Source organism: Patiria miniata, unplaced genomic scaffold (genome assembly GCF_015706575.1).
Source record: "Patiria miniata isolate m_02_andy unplaced genomic scaffold, ASM1570657v1 HiC_scaffold_29, whole genome shotgun sequence".
Classification (NCBI taxonomy): Eukaryota; Metazoa; Echinodermata; class Asteroidea; order Valvatida; family Asterinidae; genus Patiria; species Patiria miniata.
Window position 1 is genome coordinate 6,098,709 of NW_024037068.1, and position 22,599 is coordinate 6,121,307.

At 40.9% G+C, this 22,599-nt stretch overlaps 1 protein-coding gene across 1 annotated transcript; it reads left to right on the forward strand.

Moving 5' to 3' along the window:
• The first annotated feature begins 7,721 nt into the window (after positions 1–7,721).
• On the forward strand, positions 7,722–21,440 carry LOC119735781. Its single transcript, XM_038209709.1, has 5 exons — positions 7,722–8,050; positions 12,506–12,593; positions 14,002–14,115; positions 17,655–17,756; positions 19,081–21,440. Exons 1-5 carry the CDS (start codon positions 7,994–7,996, stop codon positions 19,272–19,274), a joined length of 555 nt encoding a protein of 184 aa, XP_038065637.1. The 5' UTR covers positions 7,722–7,993; the 3' UTR covers positions 19,275–21,440.
• The last annotated feature ends 1,159 nt before the right edge of the window (positions 21,441–22,599 follow it).

Genomic DNA, 22,599 nt, shown 5'->3' on the forward strand with positions numbered 1-22,599 from the left:
CAACTCTGTCCTCACTGGAGACCCATAAAGTGACACAGGGCCTCAGGCAGGAGTTGACCACGATGCTGTATAGTGCACAGGTGTGCATTCCAATATCTGTTACGAACAAACTATTAGACTAACTAACTAACGGAGAGATAGGACGACTTGTATAGCTGCTATCAGAAGCCAAACAAATACCAGATTTTATTTCCTGCCCTATTCAAACTTTGTTGTAACAATTAAGTTCTGTTGCCTCTACTTGAGTTTTGCTTGTATGTTGTAATGGTCATATGTGTTTGGTCATACTTGTATGCTTTAATATTGCCAGGTGTAGTAATAAAGTGTTTTGAAATTAAATGAAATAAATAAACAATTATTTGCTGTATTGTCTGACTGTATCTATGTTTGTGTTTTGCTAAACACTATTATGAATATTTGACCGAGTCCTGCAAACAAATATTCCTATACATTGTCCTCTGAAAGAATTAGCAAAATTGTGCTCATTTTGTGGTGTGAAAGTGCTGTGCTGGTCGTAACGGATTACTGTCTGCGATAAAATGTTCTACTCGGTTCCTGACGGGAAGATTGCAAAAGGACATCCAAAATTTCTTAACTAACAGACAGATCTAGGGAGTAATACCTCCTGGTAAAAGACACCGTTTGCCTTCATTCATCACTTGTTGCCATTCCGGGTCACGCACGCCTTGTAACGTATTAGCTTTCAAAATGTCAGTCGAAGCCTCTGGTCTTGTGTTTTTTTCACGTAACTATGGTCCATGCAAGGAGATGGAAAAATGCATCTTGGTAATGCAAATGTTCTCCCGTGTCCACCGCCCTAATACCCACATCCAAATAATCCCCAAGAAAGCAATGACGCTGCACAGCATCATGGGTGGCTCACTCGCCGTGATGGGCTATTAATTTATGCACTATCTCGTCCCCAGAGCGTCGATGAGTACGCTGGCACCAAAATAAACTATTTTTACTTTCTTCTTTTAGTAACGTTGCAAAAAGGCAGCCATTGCGCACACCACCCACAAAATTCAACAAAAGCAATACATTTGCACCCCCTCCCCTTGATCTTCTTGTTAAATTTGGGCCGGAAATGTTGGACCCGATTTTTCGGAATACAACATAACCCCCCCCCCCCTCTCAATTGTGTTCTGGATCCGTTGTAGCATGAATTTAGGTTTAAGAAATGTGGACTCATTGGTGGTATTGCGCATGATCATGCATAGATAATTAGGAAAGGGACCGGTCACGTGAGAGGGTTTCACCAATGAAAGGGAAAAAGAGTCCGATTGTCATACGCGTCCGATTTTCATATGACACCGGCATTGGCTGGCACTAAGTGCTCTCTCGCCCTAGTTTTACTACAGCATTTGCATTGCACAATGCTGTAATTCTGTTAGTTTTAATGTAGGGTCCTGGTACAGAATCAAGCAGTTCCTCGTGATGACGTATCGGGAAACGAATAATTTATTTTCGGAACTTCGGTTTAACTATTTGGATTGTTATCATGCACTCTAACAACTGAAGTTTTTAATCCAACACATGAGTTCAGTGATTGACCACATTTTGAAAGTGTTGCAACCAGCATTTGTAATGTTAAATACAACATTTTAAATGTTCACTCCAACTTAGTTGTTAATTAAACATTTGTCAAAGTGTTAACTTTGAAAGTGTCCAATCAACCTTTAAAATGTTGAATTAACTGTTGAAGTGTTGTATTTAACATGTAAAATGATGGATCCAACACTGTAATAAGTGTGGTCACCTCACCGAACTCTTTGTTAGTGTTTGATTCGACACTTCAGTTCTCAGAGTGTAGGCACACCGTTTACAGTGGTATTTCTTGCCTCCAATATGCAGGGGACTAGGAGTTAAGCTGGTTTAAATTTGCATTGAAAATGAGTATCCCACGCTTTTTTTCTTCTTCAGATAAACCTTGCAGTGCGACTCATCTGACGCACATGGCACATTAACCCTTTGTGAATGCAGCATTTATTGGTTCGACCTGCACATCACGACAGCTTCAACGTAACACAATCACTTCCATAAAAGCTGCAATATTTGGCAATATATTTCCCCATTCGACTTGAAATATCACCTGTGACAGAAGGGCTCCACCGTTCCCCATAGATCAATTTGTTAAACCCACTTCAGTTAGTTCGGAATCTTCAAAATATAAGAAGTTGCCACGCGCTATATATCCACCGAGAAATGCAGGAAACTGAATGGGACAATGCATTTTTTCTCTCATGCGGCCCCTTTCACGCATTATAACACGGCACCAATGTAATTTCAAAAATCTGTGTCGCTTGTTATCTTAAATACGAGGACTAAAAGCACCCATTTAAAGGGACGTTAAGAATGTAACTTGAAGTTTTGTATCAATATACGTATTCAAAGTCTGCTGTTTAATGATATTTGTCATGATATTGTTGGGGGGGGGCACCCCATCAGAACAAAATAATGAATATAGTCATTATGTACCATTGTTGTTGTCGTCTGTTGAGCTAAAATTTCGACAGTTTAGTGTTTTAATATGTTGCTTCAGAATTATTTTTTTCCTTCATCGGTAAGTTTTTTTTTATTTTTCTTATTTTTTATTAGGGGGTGCAAATACTGTCAATTATCTTTGAGCACCTGTTCAACACCTTTCATATTAACTTTTCAGTTGATCCCTGTTAGGTTTCAGGTTTCAGGTTTATTTCCATACCATGAGGCAATAAAATACGGTTACAGCCCGACAGCCCGACAGTTCGATAGTCCGAACGTTCTTTAGTCCAAAGAGTCATTATACCGAAGGTTCGTTAGTCCAAAGGTTCAGTAGTCCGAAGGTTTCGATAATCCGAAGGTTCGATAGTCCGAAGTGCCCATTAGTCAGAAAATAGAGAGAGGTTAATTAATCCGAAGGTTCGATAGTTTGTAAAGGCAATAGGGTTCGATAGTCCGAATCGACAATGAGGTTCGATAGTCCGAATAGATGATAAGGTTCGATAGTCCGAATGTACGGTAGGGTTCAATAGTTGGACTATCGAACCTTCGGACTGAAGAACCTTCGGACTATCGGACCTTCGGACTATCAGGCGGCCCCTGTTAAATATATGCACAGGGTGGATCCAAAAACGAAACCGAGATATTTTTGCTAATTGGAACAGAAGTAGGGTCCCATGTGAATCAGAGGGAAAAATCCTCTGTTAGGGTTGAATCTCCTCTTTAAAATATCCTGTCATTACATTCACGGGTGACTGAGTAGTGACCATTTTATGAAAGGGTCTATTTAGAGAATTGCGCCACTTTTCATGGGGAATCTCTTGTTTTTTCCCACCTGCTTTGATTGGCACACATAGCATGTTACTCTGTGACAAATGACACCACAAAAACCATAATTAACCCTCCGACGCAGAAACTAGCCCTTTTGGGGACCCAATTTGGTTAATTACCTTAATAAAAAAAAAAAAATTCCAACCAATTCTGGTGATCTTCCATCTAATCCTAGCCAGAGACACCCACTACGGATATATGCAGTCACCTTTAGTGTGTGACCCCGGGTCAGGCATATCTGAGCCTGACAACCTGGGCTGCCCATATACACGTGCACAAAACAAAGTCACTTGCGGGTAGCCAAGTGCACGACTTGACCACAGACTATGTATACAACATCTGTTTCCTGTCAATGACCTCCTTATTTATAGTCTACAGACATGTCGAGATTGTATACATATAGATACTGTGTTGTGTAGCCTCAAACCAAGGCGCTAAATATCTGGGTCCCCGGAGGGACCCCTTACTGTAAGCGTGTTAGTAAATGTGCTTTCTGCGTCGGAGGGTTAAAAAGTTGCGCAATTCTCTAAATAGACCCTTTCATAAAATTGGTCCTGCTCAATCAACCGTGATGTTTAGAAACACCAGGAACCTTGACCGCAACTCATATTGAACCGAGGTCTCTTATGCTCGGGGAAGCCTAAACACTTTTCGATTCATCCGGATACGCCGGACTCAATAGCGCCCCCAAAACCGATGAAGAAGTCTACATCTGTATGTTATGCTAGGCCCATACTGTGTATGTGGAGTTTAGTGTGTGGAACTAACAGTGGCTGAACCAGGGCAAATTTCAGTTCTTCCATTATTAACAAAACCTGAATTACTTAGATTGGCCATTTGTTGCCTGAAATTTCTTTAGAATTGTCTAGGATTATGCCGTTTTGTTTCCTTAAATAATTGTTCCTTTCAATCGACATGGTAATAATTACAAAAAAACAAACTTTTTTTTGTTTTTTTAATAGAGTCTCTTCGAAGTTTCGCTGTGGCTTCATTATCTGCATTTATTAATTGTCTTTGTGTGGGTATGGGCGTTGCAGTGGGGGGGGGCAATGGGGGCTTCCCCCTCCCCCCGACGAGCCCCCTAAAAGGGTGTCCCAAACATTACGGCGTGGGGTTCTGGGCCCGCTCGATTGCCCCAAAATTGTTGGATTCTAGATGTTCTGTGGTGCGATCTGAGGCAATGTTTAAAAACTTAAACCAATTTTTGTTGAGGAAAAGATGGTGGTGTACTCATTGCCTGCCTTTATTGCGACGTCACTTTAAAACATTTTTTTTTGCTTTGTTTCGTTTTCGGTTTTGTTTTTGTTTTTTTGTTTTGTTTGTTTGTGTGTTGGGGTGTTTATTTGTTTGTTGGGTTGTTGGGGTGTTGGGGTGTTTGTTTGTTTGTTTGTTTGTTTGGGTTTTTTGGGGGGGGGGGGGGGGTGGGGGAGCATTGCCCCCATTGCGCCCCCGGATCCGCTCTTGAATTCAGACTGATGGTTCGTGGCTGTATATTGTTGTCTTAAATGAAGACCACAGCCAGTCTAAATCAAATAATTAAAAAAAAATCATATATGTATCATCTATGTATTTGTAGCGTTGGCGTCCATGCCGATGAAGTATCTGCCCCACATAGCCGGTGTAAATGTCCTTATCAAATGCAACGGGAATATTGTCCATCCACGGGGAGCCCTGAATCGTGAGTCTCTCCCCCCCCCCCCCCCCCAGAAAGATCAAATCTGCCCTTTGAATGCATAAAATGATTGTTTGCATTATCCGATAAGTAATGTCCCGAATCATTATCAAAAAAATTAATAGGATTCAAGATCGTACGGGTACTAAATACCCTCTGAAATTAGTCCGTCTGGCTAACTGGCATTTAGTAGAAATGAAGTTCCAACGATCAGTCAATTTGACTGATTCCTCGTGATTTCCTGAAGATAGAGTGTTTTGGACGAAGATCAAAAGGTTGTGCATTTCCTGTTCAAGTTCTCGATTAGTGTAATAACTAATCTCTGCTTTAACTTCAGCGGGTTTGGTTTGAACATTGTTTTGAGTGGTGTGATTATTCGTAACGAACAAAGTGCAGGCCAAGCAGTTACATATGGCCTAAATGAACATCCTACGTCCACCCCTAACTAAAGAAATTAAAATACACAAATAAAATGAAGGGTTGTAGGCTTGATCCTATACAAACCTCACAAAACCAATACCGTTGGTTCCTCTGTCACCTGCAATAAACGTGAGCAATAATGTTAATATCAATTATTTGTTGATACATTGCTAATTTCGTTTCTAGCCAACTTTGCTATCGGCGTGTGCTCTCTGCAACAAGAGTGCTGGGGCGCTGTTGTCAAGATCTGCTTCCACCTCTACCACATGGCCAGTGCTGACGGAGAGGGCGCTGCTCCACACGGATGCAATGACGCCACTTGTCACTATGAATGGCGGCCAGGAGCAAGTGTACACCCAGTGCATGCTGCGAACAGCCTAAGCATCTCATACTAATAAATTTCGAGAGGGAGGCTGAGGGGAGGGGGTCTCGTGAAGTGCACAGGCGTCACAAGTATTAAAACTGGACTTTGTGAGCTTTATGATTACAGGCATTACGTAGAGGAACGTCGCTAGACCACTTTGAATTGAGGCTCTGCTTCCATGCGACCTGATCACGTGAACAGTGAAGGATCCGCCATTGTGTACGTCTAGCGCGGCGGTCGATCGACTAATCATACAGTTCATGTACAATCTTCATGCATCATTCCATAAAATGGGGTCCCTTTTGGGGGTCACTGTTACATCTGATATTTATAACGTTTTGTAATTCAGTGCACATTCTGTGATGACTTCCTTCTCCAAGAGTGATCACGTAACGCAAAGTACCTACCAAACAAATAAAACAATAGTATGAATTCAATTGTATTCATACTTAAATTGCAAATAACACAGATCAGGTGTAACAAGGACACCAACAAAAATTGCAACACTTAGGACCCCTTATTTATGGAATGATCCCCATATGATTTATTGCATTGAATTTTCTCCAAATTGTCATCGGTTAATTACCCCACAAAAATTAAGTGATAATAACAGATGATGAAGTAGGCTTTAAGTTGGTGTTTCTCAAACACCTCAATCTGATACACGGTACCTTGTGGAGACATGTCCATAAAAGTGAACACATTGTATACGTCTCCGCAGACAATTTTGCCAGACGTGGACAGACAATTTTGCCAACAGAACGACGATTTTGCTGACATAACGATTGGGGGGGGGGGGGCACACCTCCATGCCCCTCTAGCGCAGTGGCGCACCCAGGATTTTTTTTTGGGAGGGGGCCCATTTTTTTTTTTCCAAAAAATGTTGCCTGAAATTGTTGGCCGCAAAAAAAAAATTGGAGTTTTTTTCGGGGGAGGGGGGGGACTGTTTTTTGACGTTGGTGGCGCCACTTGCACCCCTATTATACAAAAAAATAGGCCACATACATATAGGTAAAATCTTAGGACTAACAAAAAAGGTCCCCCCCAAAAAAAAAAAATATGACAACCTCTTGTCATATGACAACCCCCCCCCCCCCCCCCCCCCCCCGCGGGTACTTGCGCAACTGCTCTAGCGACCCTCTTCATCACGTCATTGCATTGTCTCAATCCGCTGGAGTTGTTCTTTTTTGCTCAACAATTTCAGATTTTTCTTTGGAAGCTGACCTTTATTCACACAGTGCAACCATAGAGCTAGGACCCAGAACTCTCGGGGGTTTTACATTTGTTCATTACCATTCCAATCCCTCGGGAATGTCTATAGCTAAAACACTGTGACAGAATGAAAACTTAACTTACATTTCTTACAAAACTTAACTTACAAAACTTATATTTCCCAAAATGCATGTACTCACATTTCACAAATGATGTATTGCCCATAAAAAATGTTCGAAAGGACATAACTTATCCGGAAAAAAACCATCCAATTTATCTTCAGATTACAGGGACCAATAGCGCTCTCAAGGACCAACAACTGCACATCGATATTGAATTCATAACTCACATCAACTGCGCAGTTATTAAAACATATCCTGTCGAAAAAGATATTTAAAAAAAAAAGCAGCGACGTGACATGACTTATTATGCAGCATATAGGAGTTGTTTGTTACCAAATAAAAAGGCGGCGGCGATCATCGTTTTCAAGAGCCGCTTGTAGTAACGCAATGAATGGTCCAAGCTTGCGGTAACAGTGCTTTAGCTATGGACATTCCTCAGGGATTGGAATGTAAATGGTGCAAATGAAAATCACCCGAGAGTTCTCACCCCTTGGGTCCTAGCTCTATGCTTACACGTACACAAAGGCATTGCCTGTTATATGTGGGTCACTGGGAAACGATTCACTTCGGTGCCATAATACAGGTAGGAAACCACGCAGGAAAGGAATTCAATTCAGCCGGTCTGTCCGGCCTTCCTTTGTAAGGCATGGATTTCATTCAGACGCTGAGAAAGTGAATACCGTCACTGCTTTTAAGCTGTCCTCGAAATCAAGGCATATATATATAGGGCATATTTGCTGTTAACCTTTGGGCCAAGAGCGGTATACACGTTTGGGCCAAAAGAAAGCGAGACAATACAATTCTACCACACCACTGAGAAGCAGTAAGGTCAATCGAGCTAGTGAACAGATATATCCAGCGTTAGTAGACATACATCCAGCATCCAGAAATATGAATTCCTTCGTCGTGTATCTCTGTGTGGTTGCAGTTCTGATGCGTTCACGGGAGGTAGGTTGCAAAGGAATTGCCGATTTTAAATCTTGGAATCCATGGAAGTAGACTGAACATTGGAACAGTTGAGATAAAACAGTATTAAATATACTTTAAATTATACAACACTAGGCATAGGAAAACCAACACAGTTTCCTTGTGTGAGCAATCAGACTTTAAAGTGTGCTTCTCAACGGGAAAATAGTTTTCCTATAGGTGAGTCCGTTTAGGACCCAGTATATATTTCGTGAGAGGAGGACCTTTTTTAGCAATCCCCAGACGGTCTGGTTCGCCAAATTTCATAAAACTTATAGACACGTAGATTATGGTGTACCTTATTAGGCCAAGTAAAAAAGTCTTTAGCATCCTGCCTTAAAAAAAGGATGCCTTTTCCCCTTCAGAATGACCGCACGACGGGGCTGCTTTTTAAGATGGCCGCCAGCTTTTTTTTTAATGGCCGCCACTTGGACTCCGGAAATGACATACTAGCATATGGGCTAGATGCAACAAACAAAGAGGCCAAGATGATGTCACTCTTAAAAATGTATCATTTTTGTTTCGGGTAAAAAAAAAGAAGGGAAGCCGGCCTCCAAACAGAAAGTGGGTGGGACGATAAACATGTTGGTTTTGTTTGTATTTGGCCTTACAAAAATATTTTTCCCGATCCGCAGTTTACTTTGGAATGAGAAACCCTGGGATAAAAACGCCGATAATTCGTCACAAAAAAAAACATAAGAAACAGCGCCCTTTATTGACATAGTCAGAAACATTTTCCCACGCAACGAGTGCTTGCTAGATGATGCTTCTAATACAGGGTGTTTCAATAAAAAAGGAAACCAAACTTTGAAGAACCAGTATGGACAGACTAAATGTTTACTGGCTATAAACTGGTATCATCTGAAAGCGTAATCTCTATGCTTTTTAATGATACTGTAGTATTATTTGATCCCGTGTGGAATCGGGGTTTCCGGGGTTTATATTGACAAAGACTGTCTTGATGCAAAAGATGTACTCAGTAGACACAGGTTACTGTTGATTTCACGAAAGATTAGCAGTAGTATTTTATTCTTGACGACACTCTGTTATTAATTAGGAGAATTAGAAGATTCCGGATTCCGGATTCCAGTCAGATTAGTTGTGGTGATTGTTTCTTCCCCCAACCATTCGGGCTGATTGTTAATGTACGCGATTCCCCATTGCTACTCGGACGCCATTTTTCTCCACCCTATCCCCCAAAACGACAACTTAATGCACGACCCTACGATACGCCCGGTCCCATTGTCTAAAGTTGACCCGAGGTCACGCACTTTCTAGGCCCCAGAAACAGTGCGCTATATTTAGAATATCATGCACCCATATCGTGTACCGTTACCGTAGCAGTGATATAGCCCCCTCTCGTGATTAATCATGAATCTTAATCAAAGCAAAATTACACTTACAGTCATTCTCCTACAATACCTTGTTTACATTTCCAGGGTCATGCATCACTGAGCGCCATTGTCATGAGATTTTGATGCAAAACTGCAGCAGTTGGTTGACTTTCATGTCAAACACAATAGGCATGGTGTGCATGAGAATAAGTATTCAAGAAGAGGACACCAGTGCATAAAAAGAAACCAAAACACATATCGGGTTGGTTTCAAAACTGGATTGTATTGTTTGTCATGAATTTCTCGTTTTGACCAAGCCACGTTCAAAACAATGTGCCATTTTCCCGAGGATTACCATTTCAGCCATTTCACAGACATTTCCGTAACAATAGGCACACCGTGGCCATTGGTTTTTTTTTATGAAAGTGAACCAACTGCATTTTCACATATACGTCGTGTACACAGACCAGAATTACCATTCGTACATATGAATAATTAATTAGCCATAATTCCAAAACCCTTTGACCTATTGTCATGAAATGTCTTGGGTATGTTCATGAAGAATTGCTCTATGCATGTAGTGAGTTTCAAAATTTCTCGTCACTCGATGGCCAAGATCCAGCCATTTCACAGACATTTTCGTAACAATAGACACACCGTGCCCAATGGGTTTTTTTATGAAAGTGAACCAACTGCATTTTTGCATCTTATTTTTAAGACCATGATGCTCGGTGATGCATGACTCAGAAAACCTTAACACGGTATCATTAAAAAGCATAGAGATTACGCTTTCAGATGATACCAGTTTTATAGCCAGTAAACATATCGTCTGTCCATACTCATTCTTTGAAGTTGGGTTTCCTCTTCTTCTTTTTTGAACCACCCTGTATATTACATGTACATTCTACATTTGTGTCATTTCTTTCCAGGATGCCATACAATCTTCATTACAGTTTTGTTGAACTGAACATAATCAAGGTTTAAGATAAAAAAAAATATTGGTATGGTTCAGGCTAAAAAAAAGTCTCCGGTTTCTGCTATGCGCGCGCGTCGCCGTAGCCATGCGCGTCGACACAATTATTATGTATTTTTCAATGCAAGATGATGTCTCAAAACCGCCAAACTCACTGGTTTGACTGGAATCCTGCTGCTGCACAATTTTAACGTGTTTTTAGATGGGGTTACGATCGAGTATAAGCTTTATGTGGCCTCTCTGGGCGTCGCCGCACCACCTTTGAGGCAAGCTCCATACCAGAAACGGGGGACTTGTTTTGGCCTAAACCCCAGATCAAACTAATCGGTGAACGCTTTTTTTTCCCCGAGAGGATACACCTTGACCTAGATGTCTATCTAAAAGACTAAGCGTTTTCAGCCTCTCGTCCAACTAACTAATAGAGACAGCTAAATCTCTTGGCTCATTTGTGGGGGCTTAATTTCCATTGTAACACTATTCTCAATACAGGGTGTTTAAAAAAAAAGAGGAAACCCAACTTCAAAGAATGAGTATGGACAGACGATATGTTTACTGGCTATAAAACTGGTATCATCTGAAAGCGTACTCTCTATGCTTTTCAATGAAACCATGTTTAGGTTTTCTGAGTCATTCATCAGTGATCATCATTGTCTTGAAAACTGGATGCAAAAATGCAGTTGGTTCACTTTTATTTAAAAAAAAACACTGGCACGGTGTGCCTATTGTTACGGAAATGTTAACACCACTACGGAAATGTCTGTGAAATGGCTTGAATGTAAATCCTCGGGGGAAATGGCAGAATTTTTTTTAAAGCTACAGTCCATCATTTGTAATTTGTGCATTTTGTTCGTTTGAAGCAACAAAAGAGTTCAAAATCTAATGAAGGATACTGAGCAACTAACCTGATGAAGTTTCAGCTAAGCTTCAGCTGTTCATTCCGAGAAAAACAGCATTCTAAGATCTCAATTTCAAATCAAAAGTTACTGAATCATGTTTTGAATTGTTTTGAATTGCAGCTATACGCGACGTCACGCACTGATCCGACGAATTACAACAACCGCGCGCGCGTGTGCGTCGTTCCAATACTTGTGCGCGCTGCGATGAATAACAAAACGAACTACTAATTTAAATTTTCCTACGGGTGCTTCTTAAGAATCACCGTTGTAATTACGCCAGTTACTTTTTGGATGGCTACAAATGATGGACTCTAGCTTTAACGTGGCTTGGTCAAAACGAGAAATTCATCACGAACAATAAAATCCAGCCTTTTTTTGGTTTCTTTTAATGCACTCGTGTCTTCTTCTTGAATACTTATTGTGTTTGACATGAAAGTGAACCAACTGCAATTTTGCATCAAAATCTCATGACAGTGGCGCTCAGTGATGCATGACCCTGGAAATGTAAACAAGGTATCATTGAAAAGCATAGAGATTACGCTTTCAGATGATACCAGTTTTATAGCCAGTAAACATGTAGTCTGACCATACCGGTTATTCAAAGATGGATTTCCTTTTTATTGAAACACCCTGTATAGTATGGAAAACGCAACATTGCATGCACACTACATGTGTATCTGAATCGTACAGAGCTAAGTTAGATTAATAGAGCGGTAACTCTTCATTCTTGCGCGCGGAGAAGCTTTGAAGCCGCTCTGGGCGCAGACATTTTGAATTCGTGTGCGTGTTTGTAGAACACAATCAACATAGATGGATTGAATTTTAAAAGTGTACTCTAAATGCAACGCGCTAGTAGACGATACGCAAACAACTTAAGCGCGTCATGACGGTTCAAAAACATCACGGCGAAAAGCATCTGCAGCGGAGGCACGCGCACACGTTGCGCTGTTTGCGTGGAGCAAAATTACACGCTCATTTGCTGATCGTGCGTTTCAGTTTTGGGCGTATCGGCTTCGATGACGCACCGGTATGGAATACAACCACGTATATGTCTATAGACGGACAAAATACGTACATAATTTTAGTTCTCCATAGGTTTGTGTACAAACATGGATGCGTCCAGCAGGCATCAATTTGTACATGAGCTAGCGCTCTAGTAATATGATATAGCTCTATGATCTGAATACACTGAACGATATCTGAAGACTAGTAGCATTTGCAATTGTTTTCACAGGTGTCTGCTACTGAAAAGATAAAGATTGTGTCTGGCTCAATGGACAAAAGAACGAAGGTTTTCCAGCAGCTCCAGGGACAACAACATGGTAAGTACGGTCCACGTTTCTGAGCCAGTAGGATTTCGGCCAAGAAGCAGTAGGGGTGGTATAGGTTTGGAGCGTTTGATTGAGTTGCATTTGGATTTGGACGGACTTAGATCGGGTTGGTTGGTTGGGTTCCATTACATGCATATCCAATGCCTTGTTCTCCACAACCCAAACACAAGATATGCTTTGCATCTTGCGAGAAATGTTCCTTCTTCACTTTAGGTATGTAAAAGGTAATATGAGAAGAAAAAAATATTGCTCACTGGGGTTCGAACCCTTCCAAACAGTCCACGAATCAGCTGTAAATCGTCGGTGATTTAAACACCATTATTCCTCGTTTATTCTCTAAAGCCCTGGACATCATGAATATTCACATAATGCAGAGAGAGCGCTCACTTTTGATATTGTCGGGTCTCGTTTTGGGAAAAAAATATTCGCGGTCTTGCCTGGCTGCGCTTTGGAAGGTTGGGTAGGTTAGGATAGTTTTGAATTGGTTTTGATTAGGGAGGGTTGGTTTGGGGTCGAGTGTGGTTGGTTTGAAAGGATTTGATACTTCTGATTGAGTTTGGTTGGGTGTAAATAAGTTTGGCTCTGTTTGGTTCGTTCGGATGGGTTTGGTTCGGTTTGGTTTGGTGGGGTAGGCATGGGGTTGGTGATGGTTTGGTTGGGTTCAGTTGGGTTGGGTTGGGATGGTTACTTCTGGTTGAGGTTGGTTGGGACTTGGCTCGGTTCCGTTAGGTGTGTATGAGTTTGTTTTTGCATTCAATAGGTGACGTTGAACATTAAAGAGGACAATAAGGTCTTCAATTTCCCAAAGGTCCCCAATTTACGGTAGTGTGCAAAACATATAGGGGGTCTTCCTACAAGTACAAACAAAAGAGGGGCAATAGGGGTCCCCGATTGCAGGCAAACACGGACTTTGGTGGGTTTGTTTGGGTATATTTATGTTTGGTTGGGTTGGTTTAAATTTGTTCCTGCATTCCATAGGGGGCGTTGAATAGTAAGAAACAATATGGTCCCCAATTCCCAAAGGTCCCCAATTTGGCGATCGTGTACAAAACATATGGGAAGTCTTCCTAAAAAGTTAACCTACAAACAAAATAGGGACAAAAGGGGTCCTCGATTGCAGGCAAATACACACTTACCTCCGTTAACCACAATACATGTGGCCCAAACACTAGACTTCCTCTGCATTTGGAGCCACACATACACCGCTGATAACAAAGTGTGGGGAAAAACAAAATATGTTTAGGAAATCGAAATCTTTCAACTTTTGATAGTCCATGGTTAATCAGGTAATCCTTATTGCTAACCAAATAGGACCATCCATAGTGAATATCTGGTGATATTTTGATTTTCTCAATGCTCTTCCTTTAATATCAGTTGTTCTCTTATTTTTTTTCTTCAGTGAAATCGCCTGGTTCCCTGGATGGAGCAGATCCTGATGGTATATTCCAGCATTGCACATGCACCAGTGATACTCATGTCAACTGCGTGTGCCAAGGCAAGATTGCAACAGGAGGTAAAACTTCCATTTTCAAACATGCACTTGAAAGTTGCACTGGTCTGATCATGAAGTGATGCAATTCTGTTCCTCGAAAAGGTGCCTGGTTTATTCGGCATCTAACTCAATTTGGCCATGTGCACGGATGGTGTGTATGTATACAAGATATACATCTAATAGTATTTCATCACATTTGGAACCAATCTGTTGCCGTTAACCCTAAAGGGGCCGGGTTATTTTGACCATCTCTCAGCGGGGGGGGGGGGGATTCCCCCCCCCCCCCGTAAGATCTCGGCCATCGAGTTACGAAACATTTTGAAACTCAGTACATGCATAGAGCAACTCTTCATAAAGATACCCAAGAAATGTCATGACTATAGGTCATAGGGTTTTGGAATTATGGCTAATTAATTATTCATATGTACGAATGGTAATGCTGGTTTGTGTACACGACGTATATGGGAAAATTTAGTTTTCACGGCGCATAGCGTTGGAAAATGTTTCGCTGCGAGACAACCCCTGGTCCGATTTTTATGTTTCTGGTGTCAATAACTGTGCAAGGCTTGAGGCTGAAAAGTCATAACAGCTCGGGTCGCGAAAATTTTTTTTTTAAAGGCTGTCGCGAAAAAGGTCGGGGGGGGGCGGATTCCGCTCCCCGGCCCCTTTAGGGTTAAACCAACCGCAATATTAAAACCTTCACCGTATTTTCATTTTACCCTCAACGGTTTGACAATGAATAATTAAGATCAAGATGTCTGCGTTCAAGTAGTCTGTTTTTAGCGGTGGACAACAGCTCATTAAATCCTCGTGTCTCTCCGTTACTACGTTAGTTAGTAACAAACATTGCATATTGCTCCTACATATTTTTACTGATTTCTTTTTTCAAAAAGAAGTAGACCAGCCCCAACTTTTCACATGACGACGCTGGGGTAGAAAGGTCATTATAGGGTCATTGGGGTAAATCTAAACTTTTTTTGTGTAATATTGTTACACAAAACACTACTTCCAGAAATTGCATGGCACAATCACGTGACTTATGCATTAACAGGAATTCGTTGGCCCACAGCTTCCGAGATCCCATCGAGCTTTTTTTTATAAACCTTAGCTTCGATGGTCCCCAGAGGAAGGATATTAGGCTTTGACTTATTAAACCTGTGCTCAAGTAGATCTACTTCCTGCTGCAGGGCAATCAAGTTCTGTAGAATGAAACCTGATCCTTTTGCAAAATTTTGTTTTGATACTGAATGCTCTTTAGTGAGTCTGGAACTTGAAGTGAAACCAAAGTGCAAGACCAAGCCAACAATTTGAAATGACTTTCAAGGCTTAGCTGATTTTTAACACATTACCTTCGTCCTCAATTCAGTTTTTTTGGGGAAAAAAAGCACTGGCGTTCTTTTTGTCTCCGACTTAAATGGTTGAATGATCAGCTCTGGAAACCGCAAATCGTTTTTTTTTTGTGGGGCCAATACAATTAGTCAGTTGGCCTATGGTCAAAAATCATCTGCCATATGCAATTTTGGGGACTACATTCTTTGAAACTTTCAGGGATAATTAACGAAACACTATAAAACCCAAATTCCACAGGATGCCATTTTATTCCTACCCAAGAAGAGTGGCCGCCAGGGTATTGTTTTTGAGCCCAAAATGAAGAACGGGCAATTGAATACCCATTTTCCTTGACTTTTTTTGTGGGCGGGTCGTCCTATGGAAAAGTTGGCGAAATTAACCCAACAGGAGAGTCAGTTATGAAGATTTTTTGTGCAACAGATGAACAATTTGAATATAAAATTATAAGTTAAAATTGACAACATCATTTCTTTTTGGGGGCGGGGACACCTTTCATAATGGGGGGGGGGGTGGGAAATGAAATTTTCATATACTGCAACATTAATCCAAACTCATGTCAATTTTGTTTTCTGAATTTTGCCTTGGCAGTCTAAGCAGTGAAAGATGTTAAGGGGAAATACAATTTTCTATAAAAAAAAAAGGGGAATTATAACAAATGCGATTTTGTCCTTACACTCAAATGTTCCCTGCTGTATTGTTTAGCTAACAGAACAAAACAGAACTGGAACGCCGTCTATTCTTTGAAGCAAATCCGGGACATAAACGTGAAACTTTAGGGTATATTCAAGAAAAGAAAATCCGGGAATGGACACAAAAGCAGAACATGTGTACATTTGATGTTACGATCAAATTTGAGTGGCAATTTCAGTTATCAAAATTAACATATAGCAATTTAGATACATTTACAAATGTATAGAAATATAAACTTTTATTTGGCTGATTTCAGACCCCCCAAAACGGACATAAAATTAATGTGGCCTGTTATGTGAACTATTTTGAAAAGTTTAGTTCTACGTCTAACAATTAAAAACAAAGACATACCATGAACATTTCAGGGAAACAATATTCAGCTTCATACATTTGTTTAGTTAATGTCTTGAATTAAAAATAATCTCAGTTTGGGTTGAACTGGTTATGTTTGGTTCATATGCAAGATGCACCCCCCGTTTGTGACAAAATTGTGACACGCCCCCAAAGGGGAACACAAAGTTTATGATTTGACATGAAAACATTATATCCACCCCCGTCCACCATTCTGGATTGAAAAGAAAACACAAAGATTGCCCGCTACAGCTTGATTTTCTGTTAACATAATATTTCATAACATAATAAGAAAAGTGAAATTATTTGAATAGCGCGCGAAGCCCCTAACTTTTTAATGTCATGGCCCCGACCATAAAAGGGTCATAACAAGATGGCATCAAGTGGTTTTGCACTTGTTGAGGTATCCTTAGAGTTTCAAATATTGTACCAACAAATGCACATGGGCCCCACAAGGCCACTGACTAAATTCTAAATCAGAGTATTTGTGAAGATGAAAACGACGCCAGATAGAAGCCGAGCTTTGTAAATGCTCTTCAAATACCACTGTGCGTAAGCCAACAGCGCCCTCTGTCTAGTTTGTATAATAAAATGAAAAGTACGGTATGCTGTAGTCTGAGCATCTGAAACTCTAATTGGATGTCAAAATGTTTATATCTTTTTTAAGAGCACAGTCGACCGAATAATAATGGCGGAAGTCGGGTAGGACGCCACCCTGGGGTTTGTAAGCATGTGTGCATTTTCTACAATGAGGCACGTCATGGTGTACTTGTTTTACATAACCCCCGAGGACAGACACCCAAAGGGAGAAAAACAGATCCCTTGGGTCCTCAGGAGTTGGGTCTTTTGTTCAAAATGGTCCACCGTAGTAATTGTTTGTGTTTTGTTTAAGGGAGAGTGTTATATTACAGGGACAAATGAAAACACAAGGCATTGTCCTCGGGAGTATGGTAAAACAAGAGTACATGGCCGAACTCTACATTCACCCTGAGGATCGACAGATAAAGGGAGAACAACAATTTCTTTGTTGATCTCGATCGTTCATGTTTTGTTCAAAACTGTCCTCGATCTTGCGTTTATGATGCTTAGTATGGGAGAGTTTTAATCAACGACTTAAGGGATTTGCGGTTTATGGCTCTACGGTTTTCCTGTATTCATCCTCTTTTCAGTGACTGCCTCCATGGCAATGAAGTACCTTCCACAAACCGCTGGTGTGGATGTTGAGGTCAAATGCAACGGGGACATTTTCTTCGCCCAAGGCAATATGAACCGTAAGTTTCATCACGTGCATGGCAACATCACATTCAACATCACATTCTTTTCGTAACATTTAAGTAAGGTGATATACAATAAATACATTTAAATACTAAAGCTACACTGTCAAAAACAGTTGAGATACCAATCAAAGGGGACGAACCTGTGTTCACAGGAACGGTGTGCCCATCTCTCTTTCGAAGCGATTGGGCCAGACTCGAGTCCATGAAATGCTTCTGTGGGGGGATTGCCACACCTCCTCCTCCACAACGAGTCTGTTACCTTCCCAGCATTGAATAATGCCTGTACCCATTTAACACCTGGGTTGAAAGGGGTAATTGAGGTAAATCATCTTACTCAAGGGCGCAACACGCATGGCCACGGCGAGGCTCGAACCCACAATATCACGATCATGAGTCCTATGCTCTCCCATTAGACAAAACGTGCCCCTCAGAAGATGACGGTATTACATGTACGTTCCTAGAAGTTATATACGTACATTGTAACTGCTCTGAGCATACACTTGCCCCGCTCAATATACAGGCATTCGGATTCCGCCTTATTTTATATAGTTTTACATTTTGCAACATTACAGTACGGTTCAAGCACATGTATGGACTAATTCCGCGACAGCCATTTTCTGAGTTGGCACGCAATCCAGAACTCCTTTGAACAATAGGGCTACCAAATTGCGCGCGCGCCTCGTCTTTCAGAACGCGTGCAACATGCTCGCGGACGTTTTTTTTTCACCTCAAAAGCCCGATTCATACTCGGCGCGAAAGCGAACGCGAATTTGGGACGTCATGGCAAGTATTCGCGCTGCGAATTCGTAAACGTTGAACATATTTCAACTTGGGCGAATTTCGCAGCGAATGCTTCATGACGTCAAACTCGCTTCGCATTCGCTCTCGCGTGAAGTATGAACCGGGCTTTAAAGGGTTGCCAATTCGTCATCGGCACCACGAACTGACACTCAGTCGCGCGTGAGTGCGCTGCACGCGTGCGTATTTTAGAGCGCAACTAGTACATTTTCGGTTACACGAACGGACACTGACCTTAATTTCACAAATTACAACTTTTTTTAAATTAAATTGTTGTGTAAACACAAAAGTATACGGATGGATATAATTCGTGTAATACCTTTCAAACCCTTTTTCTCCGTTCTGTATTGCCGCATCATGCCTGAGTGTCAGTTCGTGAAAACAAATATCTTCCTTTTTTGCGTTATGTCGATGTGCGCGCGCCCTACCAGATGTCAGATCGTGAAACCGAAATTGTTGATTACGTGGTTTTTACGTGTCAGTTCATGGTGCCGATAACGAATAATGTTTGACTTTCCAGCGGACGCGGATGTCAACCACTGTGCTTTGGAGAAGGCGTGCGGGGGCGCTAACGTCAAAATGTGCTTCCGGCTCTACCGCATGACCAGTGCTGACGAAGAGGGCACTGCACCGCACGGCTGCAATGACGTCACCGTTACCATCAATGGCGGCCAGGAGATAGTCTATACCGAGTGCATGCCGGGAGCGGCCTGAGCATTTAATTTTTTTCGATATTATTTGCTCACATTTATAATATTACGTGAAATACATTGATACATGGAAGTAGGCTAAACATTGACGAAAAGGTAACTATCTAAATCAAATGTCTTAAAATAAACCTAATTTGTCTTGAGTTTTGAACATGTTTTATGCGACCCGGTCTCATTAGTAGAATTTTGAAGATATGGAGGAATATTAAACACTCTCAAACCTTTGTATCATAACATGCGGAAAGGTCACTTGAGTGGTAGCAGTAAAACGTATTTTAATAATTCATTTAACCGATATATGTTTAACAAGGTCAGAGAGGATCAGCTAGAATAATGATTTAGTCATTACCTATTCTCGTATATTATGTTGATTGGTGACGTAAGACTGTTGCCTTAAAGTGATACAAATTCAAAGGTTACTATATAACTATGCTCGTTTTGGCTTTTGTTGGATAGAAAACAACGAACTCTAAACAAAACAAAAGATAGAAATGTCACTGTGTTTTTAATTTGAACGAAATGAGGGTTTCACCAAAGGGTATACAAGACGAATCGAGGTTTGTGCACGTTCGAATGACAATTATGCACACGTTGCGTACACTGCTTTATGAGATAAGCGCGCGAAGCGAACCCTGCAGAAACACAGCATGACCTCATCCATTGCCAGCTAAGACCGGTACACCCACGTATATAGGCCAACAATTCGTCCACCGAGCTACTGAATAAAAGTTATACACTCAAATTATTCCATATTTAGATAATTCTCAGAGCCATGCAATTGGGAAATCGAAGACATATGACACTGCACCTCTGGCCTGGACTTGGGGCTTCCAATTCTGAGCATTTTGGATGTAATTGGGTCCGAAAGCGGCGCAATTTAGCCATGTTGTGGAAGGATCCTTTTTAAAAATGGCAACTTTTCCAGTTTGAGAAACATCATTCGTTTTAGGAGTGGTCTTCTTTGGGTGAGAATTTCTCCAAAAGTCAATAATCAATTATCCACCAAAAATGGAAAAGAACATGGAAGATGACATATAGATCATCATTTTTCTCTGCAGCTGGAATACCTGTGAGAGTGTTGAATATTTTCAAAGGAATTTTGAAGTATGGAGATTGGGTATGGGTTTGTGTCAGTGGGCGGAACCTAGTGGGGAGGGAGGCAACAGCATTTCAAAGGCGTCAGCAAGGGCGGATCTGCAAAAAAAATGTGCACAAATATTCAAAGGTCCGATAGGACATTGGCCGATTAAAGCATTTGAGAAATGCCGGAACACTTTTAAGAGTTCTTATTTAAAAAACAAATGAAGCATTTGGGACTTATCGCTAGTGTCTATGGGATTTTTTTTTATACTGGGGTGCACCCTGACGTACTCAATGACCCTCGTTCTTTGTAGGCCTCAAGAGCGTCAACAGTTCATTATTTGTACAAACCTATGCGCGATAATGTGCATCAAAAACGTAAATCTCCACGTTTTGAGTCATGTTCCTTCGGATTTGCTCATGTTAAATGTATGTTAGTTAGATCTATAATTATCCAGTGAATTAAAATGGTATATTGAAAGATGATTCCAAGGTCTATCGACAAAGTCATGTCGTCGTGTGACATCACTGCATGACAATTTCTGGCTCTACATGATCAACAATCCGATCTACTTAACCCTTTTAAAATTATATCCGTTGGTAAATAGAAATATTTAAAATTTGTTTCACTAAAATTATGGTAGATATCGCAGTTAATGTCCATTATTGCGTTGTCTTTTTGCATGCTTGTTTTGAATATACAACCCAGCTTCAGATTTGAACTTCATAATTTTTGTTAAAAAAAAACTATCAATCAGATGGATTTTTTTTCTTTTTTTTGCGTCGGGGTGATGTAAATCTATATTAGGTTTTGCCCTACACCCGAGTCCCACCGAGTGATTTTTTTTTCCAACTTTCACTCGGGCGGTAACACATTGAGTGTACAGTGTTTATGCGTCGGTGTAGGGCAAAACTTAATATTGATAAAGAAAAAAATGTTGTTTTGCTTCAAACTGAAGCAAAATAAGCCCATTTTGTGTTCACCTTTGGAAGCTGGGAGTTACACTTTGTGTGTGTGTTTTTTGTGTGTGCACATACCTCTTTAATCTACAACCCTGGAGTACATTAAATGCATAGTGTTAGAAGCAGCATGTATTAATGAATTGTTGTGAGGTTGTCTATCCGTGGCCTCTGGCCTCTTCTATACTAGCCCTCATTAATGCATCGTTGCCATGGAACGACGGATGCATACTCCCAAGGAATGTTTAAACATTCTTCTTCAGTTCATAATGAGCTTGTTTGTGTAAATCATAAATGTTTTCCGACACTTTCAGTCCCCTAGGTTATGTTCTCTCTGTATGTTCATAGATAATGATTTCGTCGTCCCTTTATCTGGGCTAGTATCCAAACGAATAGTGAACATTTCGTTATTCGTTTGGCTTTTAATATAAAAGAGCAAGTTCTGCAAGATATTTCTCCATAATTGGTGGACACGTTCTTTTAGCATTCAATTAAATGTTGACATTTTGTGGCTTGATTTTATGTACTAGGCCTACTTATTTTCTCCCCAGGCCTAGCTGTCCCTGACTTCACAAACTATACCAATACCGACTACAGAAGTTTGAGTCTCAAGGTTACTTCGCATTTTTTGCAAATTGTGTTCATTCCTATCTTCATTCTTTTGGTACTGTTTTGACGCTATCTCAACCGGCCCACATTTTTGTCCTTTTGTTAATTTGCTACGAGCTTCGCGTAATGGAGTTCTTAACATACTTTGTTATATAACTCTTATTACTCTGTGCGTTATAAAAGGGCTGGGCTCCGGGCACGCGGTGTCTGTGTCCCTCGACGTGCCGTCGGGATGCTCGGGCAGACGAAGCTGTATTCGAACAAGTTGTTAAGTTGCTTGAGTTGTTTTAATTAAAGATAGGTTAAAGATTGGTTATGTTCTGCAAACCGGTCTTCAACTGTCTATCTGTTCGTGGTGTCGATGCCATACCGCGCTGCCACACGGCCATAACAGTACTGTTAAATTAATCGTCACCCACAGAGTACATGTATGACCAAAGACAAAATTGATATGAGATGCCTGCAGCCTTAAAGCCCATCATTTGACCTGCCAAAAACGCCTTGAGAATTTGCATACAATTGTTCGTCCTCGTGTCCATGCATCGTCAATGCACTACTAGAACGTCTAATTTTGTGGCCAATCGCTTACAAGCTATATACGTTGCAAGAAAATGTTTAGTTCAGCGAACTGGTCTATAAAATAGCTGCCGTGGACTGGTTTGATCAAACGACGGCAACCT

Coding starts and splice junctions, on each gene's coding strand:
- LOC119735781 (XM_038209709.1), top strand. CDS start 7,994: ATGAATTCCTTCGTCGTGTATCTCTGTGTGGTTGCAGTTCTGATGCGT. Junction 14,116..17,654: donor AGGCAAGATTGCAACAGGAG/GTAAAACTTCCA, acceptor TCCTCTTTTCAG/TGACTGCCTCCATGGCAATG. Junction 17,757..19,080: donor CGCCCAAGGCAATATGAACC/GTAAGTTTCATC, acceptor TTGACTTTCCAG/CGGACGCGGATGTCAACCAC.